Source organism: Helobdella robusta (genome assembly GCF_000326865.2).
Source record: "Helobdella robusta unplaced genomic scaffold HELROscaffold_49, whole genome shotgun sequence".
NCBI classification, from domain to species: Eukaryota; Metazoa; Annelida; class Clitellata; order Rhynchobdellida; family Glossiphoniidae; genus Helobdella; species Helobdella robusta.
Window position 1 is genome coordinate 1,159,100 of NW_008705246.1, and position 6,715 is coordinate 1,165,814.

General features: G+C 32.3%; 2 protein-coding genes across 2 annotated transcripts; both read left to right on the forward strand.

The window, feature by feature from the left end:
- Nucleotides 1-9: 9 nt before the first annotated feature.
- On the forward strand, nt 10-1,791 carry HELRODRAFT_178753 (hypothetical protein; the record flags this gene model as incomplete). The annotated part of the gene is made up of 2 exons (XM_009026827.1): nt 10-27; nt 1,201-1,791. 2 exons carry the CDS (start codon nt 10-12, stop codon nt 1,789-1,791), a joined length of 609 nt encoding a protein of 202 aa, XP_009025075.1.
- A 3,438-nt stretch (nt 1,792-5,229) lies between these two features.
- Nucleotides 5,230-6,618, forward strand: HELRODRAFT_178754 (hypothetical protein; the record flags this gene model as incomplete). The annotated part of the gene is made up of 4 exons (XM_009026828.1): nt 5,230-5,326; nt 5,566-5,714; nt 6,180-6,256; nt 6,453-6,618. The coding sequence occupies 4 exons, from the start codon at nt 5,230-5,232 to the stop codon at nt 6,616-6,618; spliced, it is 489 nt and encodes a 162-aa protein (XP_009025076.1).
- Between the last annotated feature and the right edge of the window lie 97 nt (nt 6,619-6,715).

The window sequence follows — 6,715 nt, forward strand, 5'->3', positions numbered from 1 at the left end:
AGCAATAAAATGTGCATTAACGTCATAGTAAGAGGCACATGCGTGCATGTCTTTATCGCAAACCTTATACTAAATTTTACACACAAACACACACACAGACAAACACACATAAGCACACACATATATGTATGTATATATATACGTATGTATATGTATATATATATATATACCGTGTTTCCTCATATATAAGACATCCCTCAAATATAAGACCTAGCACGTTTTTTGTCTATTTTTCTAATATAAGCCCTCCCTCGAATATAAGCCCTCCCTCGATTATAATTTCTAGTATGAATCAGCTGACAACAACAAAAACTTCTGTCAAAACCACACCGGAAACGTCAACTGCTGCAAGATTTTTCGTTTTTCGAGGATTTTTCGTTTTTCGAACTGTTTTTCCTCCTTCAAGCATATCCTGAGGTTACAAAGCTGTCAAAGTAAGGGTTGTTTTTTCTATTTAAATAAACTAACATTTTGCCCATATTTAAGATGAGTGGCAAGAGGAAAAGTTACTCTGTCGAATACAAAAAAGGAATTGTGGAAGAATGCAGAGATCAAAATATTACTGCATTTTGCAAAGAGAAGAAGTTGGACGTACGAATGGTTAGGAAATGGCGAGCACAGTATGATGATCTCAATCAAAAGGTTGAAGATGGGCAGGCAAAAAAAAAAAAATGTGGCTCTGGAAATCGTCCATTCTTTCTAGAGTTAGAAGACATCATCTTTGACTGGATTGCTGAGAAGAGAGAAAACCGTATGGTTGTGCGCAGAGCTGAGATTCAAGCTTTTGCTCTCGAGATGGCTCCTACACTTGACATCCCTCCTGAGGAGTTTAAAGCTTCAAAATGTTGGCTGGATCGCTTCCTTCAGCGGTATGAACTCTCACTACGAAGATCAACAACACTGTTCAAGCTTGAGGATAAAGAAGCTGTCAAGAGAGCTCTCGTGTTCAAGTCTTTCATGGATGGTTTGGATTTTTCAAAGTATCAGCTTTCCAACATGATTGCTATGGATGAGACTGCTGTTTACATGGATCAGGACACTCAAAAGACAGTCGACTTCAGAGGAGCTTCATCAATTTATGTACCATCAACTGGATATGAAAGTGCACGCGTCACCTGCATTTTGGCAATTCGTCTGGATGGGAAGAAAGCTGCTCCACTTCTTATTACCAAAGGAAAGAAAGAAAAGATTGAATGCCAGGGAGGAGTTTATGTTTTGGAATCAGAAAAGGCATGGAGTACGCAGAATGTAATAAGAAAATGGGTGGACCTTATGCTGCCACTTGTTTTAAAAGGAAGTCAACGAGGTCTCCTCATTTGGGACTCTGCAAGCACTCTTCGTGCAAAGGATATGAAAAACTTCTTGGCAAAAAGAAGGGTTGATCAGGTTATGATCCCAGCAGGGATGACTGCTTACCTCCAAACCTTGGACATTGCAATAAACAAGCCTTTCAAGGATTACCTCAGACTTGAAATCAATGATTATATTGAGAATAGGATGTCAAGGAACAAAAATAACAACTTCGTGAAGCCTAATCTGCAGGAGGTAGTCTCTTGGGTAAGGAATGCATGGGGCAAAGTCACTGATAGCTGTGTTGCAAAGGCTCTGAAAGCAGGGTACTTGGACAAAACATCGCCATTTGAAGCGAGCTACATCGCAAAACACGATAGATTGGGACCTATGATACTGAAGGAGCTGGAGTCAAATGAAATCTTGGCTGGAATTCAAGGTCTTGATCTGGAAAAAAATGATGGTATCCCAGAAGATGATGATCTTATTGTATTTGAATAAAATATTATTGTATTTGGGAAAAATAAATGATGTCGAAAAAAATGGCATAATAATATATTATATTATTATGCCTGTCTTATATTCGAGGAAACACGGTATATATAGCAACCAATATTATCACTTATCATTTTTTCTATTGTCAGAATAAAAAGTTTGTTTGAATGGTGAGCGAGTATGCACTTTTTTTTTCCATTCACCTATTATATTTTTCATACATGCACCTATAAATTTTTTATACACGCGTGACCCTGGATGGCTTTGTTAAACTGCTGCAACTGTACAGTATATTTTCGTCAATTTCAGAAAAATTTATTAGCAGTCAATTCATAAAAATTTATCCTGATGTGTTTTACTTGTTACTTGTATTTTGCTTCTACTTATTTTACAGTTGATACGTGGAACTCGGTGCTAATTCAGTCACTATAATTTTAGTTAATTTATAGAAATATGTTTTAAATTTTTCAATGTTTAGAAAAAATTACTTTTAACATTTTCTTCTGTCATAGTGAAAGTTGAATGGAATAAGACGCGAAATTAAAAAATACAATAGGAGCGTTGCGCATTGTCTCTTTTATGCGGTTCTGCAACGATCATTTAAATGTATCTTTTATTTTTCATCATTTGTTTTTTTTATTAGGATTTTATTTGTTTATAAATTTCTTTCTTCTTATTTTAAATTTTCATTTCAATTTTTTCCTTGGTACTATTATTTATTACCGTTGTTATTTTACTCAAAGTTCTAGTTGGCAATGCACGTTCAGTCCACGCTTCGCTTTCCACACTACAAATAATCTTAATTGTAATTTAACATTTTTTATGACTTATGTTATTTTGGTAAATTGAGAAATTTCATTAGTAATGTTGTGCAAAATATTCAACTTTGTTTAAATAATATCTACATGAAGAGAACATACTTCCTTTAGACGAAAAGAATTTTGGACATTTAGGCCTACAAGATGTACCAACTTTCAAAAAATGTTTTGAAATAAGCAATGATAAAACATGATAAACTTATCATAAAATATTAATATATTAAAGTATTATATTAACAAAATTGAATTTATGTTAATGATGTCGACTTCAGTTTTATCTATGTTTTATTTTATATCTTCGGGTTCGTTCAGACACTTGTCAATGTTCATTCAAACAGGGTTCGAATATGACAAAAAGATCCCTGCCTATGTACGATGCTTGGGGTTGTTAACTGCTCAAACTTTTGAAGGGTGTAACTGACATTTTTTTAATGGTTGAGTTTGGACTAGGGGAAATAAGGTTTGAAAATATCGCGGTGGCTGCCTAGATATTCATTTCACTGTCATTTTTGTGGAGCGTGCTTTTGCATATAGCAGAAATCTCTTTTTTTATCGTTATATTGTGTTCACAGTCAATGTTTTGCTTTATGCAATCTGAAATACAAATAGCCGGAACTTCGCATGATCCGGTTATCAAATAACACCAATACAAACGAGTAGTTGCTCTTTTGTTAATATCATTCAGAAAGCAACAATGAAAGATTTAGCATTATTATTCAAATTGGAAATGGTAAGGACAATGCAAGATATGCTGATGATACAGTTTTTATAGAAGATTCTATGGAAAAACTGCAAACTTTTGTTTCCAAAGTGGTTTTTGAAAGTGAAAGGAAAGGCTTGCAAATTAACATCAACAAAACTGAATGCATGGTTATCAGAAAAAGCAAAACCGCTCCGATTTGCTCCATAATCATTAATGGTAAACAGGCAAAACAAGTCAACAGCTTCAATTATCTCGGAAGTCTGATTACCTCAGGTTGTAAATGGGATATGGATATCAAAAGATGGATAGCTATGGCGAAAGATGCATATTCTAAAATTAAAAACATCCTCACCAAAAGTAAAATCAACAAAATTAAAACGGTTAGGGTGTTACATTCGTGAAGTCTTTGTGTCACTTGTTAAATATCACTACATTTCAATTAATACAAAGTGTTAAAGATCGGGTTTTGTGGAGGTCGATGGACGCCAATGTCCTGAAAAGATAAGGCACGAGAAAGAAGAAGACAGAAAAAGGACATTTGCAAAATTATTCAATAAAAATGCTGACATGTGAATAAATGAAAATTTGTAACAAAACGAGTCCCGCCCGAATACCCCCAAATTACAACCCTAGATATATTTACCTTTGGTTGATCTGGTCAATCATTGAAAGTAAATTCAATTTTGTCATATAAGTAAAAATAGATTGTGGTTATATGTTATACCCATACTTTATTCTACATATACGTTATGGTCATCATATATTATAATGTGATTATAAGAAGTATGTAAGAAATATGCAGTAAAAGTGATGTATGTATACATACATACATACATACATACGTCATTGTAATGTAATTTAATGTAATGTAATGTCTTCCTGATACACACAGCGGGTAATATACATGGTAATATAAAATAGATACTTTTATTGTGTTGTTGCAAGTATTTGAGCACCGCATTAAATCTCCGTAGTGGCTTTTCATACTTCTCCGACTGTTTTTTTTCCAAGGTATTTTCACGTCTTCGATTTGTGCTCTAATTCAGTAACTGAGTAACCTGTAACCGACTGGAGAACACTGATCACAACTTCAACTACAGCTCTAAAAAGTTAAAAGTTAAAGTACTAAACCAACTAAACTTTTTTTAAAGGGTAAATTAAAAGGCACTTGATTGACTAAAATTAAAAACAGCCGAAAAAGGGTCATTTAGTTAAGTAGTTAGTTAGATTTAGACTAGAGAGAGAGAATTAGAATTTAAATTTTATTTAGTTTAGTTGGGTTGGCGTTGGTTTATTTATTTATTAATTTATTTGGTAGAATAAATAATATTAAATAGAATAATTTTAAATTTTAATATAATGAAAAATTTAGCTAGATATATTATGTTATTTATACTTATAAGTTATATTCTATGACTATTATATTTAACTTATTTATTTAATATTTAATTATCATTTCGTTTGCATTTGTGTTTGGTTAATAAAATTTACCATTTTTTTTATTTTTTAATAAAATTGCAAAAATATAGTGATAAATGTTACAATTAATTGATGACAGAACATTTTGTTCTGGTTTGATGGTCTTTTTTCTTACTGTTTTTTATGATAATTATTTTTTACTTTTATTATTTTTTTATTTTATAATTAATTTTTTTTACTAACGTCCTACCTCAGGAGAACTGGGTCTCTGGACGCTAAATGATGATTGATTGATTGAATTATTTTTTACTACTATTCCCTCATATACTATTGCAACTATAGCTAGCAGTATATGACTTAATTGCTTATTTAATTTAGTTTAGTTTTAGTCATATCAATTTTTGTAAATTATTATTTATTAATATTTAAAAATATCTTTCACAATATTCATGGTTTGGATTTAGACCTAACTAAACTCTAAAGGAACTCTACATCTGTAACAACATGCGTATGCCATCAACATCAACTCTGCTGAACATTGCAATCGGTGGTGGTTTTGTTTCGATAGTTGGAGTTACTTATTTCCAAAGTAGAATTCAGAGTCTGTCAGTGTTTTTGTTGATGATGTTGTTCTTTTAAGTATTGAGTAGAAGAGTGTTTTATTTTTTGCTGGTTTCACCATGTTCAATTTCAACGTACTGTAGTTTGTTTTTTTATAAGTTACAAAACTTTTAGACTGCTCTTCTTCATTTTTTATTTTAATTAAGTGAGTTTAGGATTTGAAATTTTTTTGTTTCACATGATTTGAATTGTAAAATCCATTACTTTATAAATTTGAAGGTAATTTTCGACAGCAGGAATATTACAAGAAATCAATTGAATTGCTGAATGGATACGAGCCTGCCATAAAAGCCTTGGGACCTCCAATTCAGTTGAAGTACCTTCATCTGTGGGATGGATCAACATGGAGTACAGGTTTTCAAGCTCAGGTCAGTTCCACTAAACTGATCACTTATTTGATGCTGCTTGATTGATTGACGTGAATCATTTTAAAAGTTGTCTGTGTCATACCTAAACGAAGTGTCTGTGTCATACCTAACACAAATGCTCACTTCGTTGTTCACCTGTTGTCCAACCTCTATGACAAGAATTTCAGTGGAGCAGCTGCTGAGTGATGGATTGAGTGTTTTGAAAAATTGTTTGTTTTTAATTTTGTATTTTCAACTATATTAATTACACAATTTTATCATGTAATTCATATTGTAATTATGCTATGTATTGTAATGTAATTTTTGCATTAATGCTGACAAACCATCAGATGTTAAATAATTGAGTTTTATTATTTTCAAAGAAATTCTTGTTTCAATAGCAGAAATTTCAGTTTTCATGTGTAGGAATTCGTTATTAGTGGCTTTAATTGAATGACTTTCAAACTTGAATAAATGTTTTAAAAGTTGAAGATACCATTAAAAGGACAAAATGAGAAAGGTGCCTTGCATGTATGGGCCAGCAGAAAAGATGTACATGACAGGTTAATAAGTAATTTTGTGTTTTAATGCTCTGAAAAATAGTTTGCTTCAATTTTGTTTTTCTTTACGCAATATTAATACGTAACCGTTAATGTAGTTATTAATGTTCCACCTCTGTAGACTCTTCTACTCATTTTCTCATGTCTCAGTCGTATTTGTATCTGAGTAGATATATTTAAAACTTAATAATTTTATTAGCTGGAACATTGACCGCCTTGATGTTGAAGTGGGCAAGTCACAAGCTCTGACCTTCTACAAGTCAACCCGTAATGACCTGCAACCAGCTGACAGTGCGAAAGATGATGTTGCATCTCAAGATTTAAGTTACGGTGCGGCTGTTGCTAATGAGACTGAGAACAACTGATACATGAATAATAACTATATCGCGAGAAAAATTTTGATGGAGCATATTTTTTAGATGCTTCGTTAACTTATTAGACGACTTATCTCTTAACTTATGA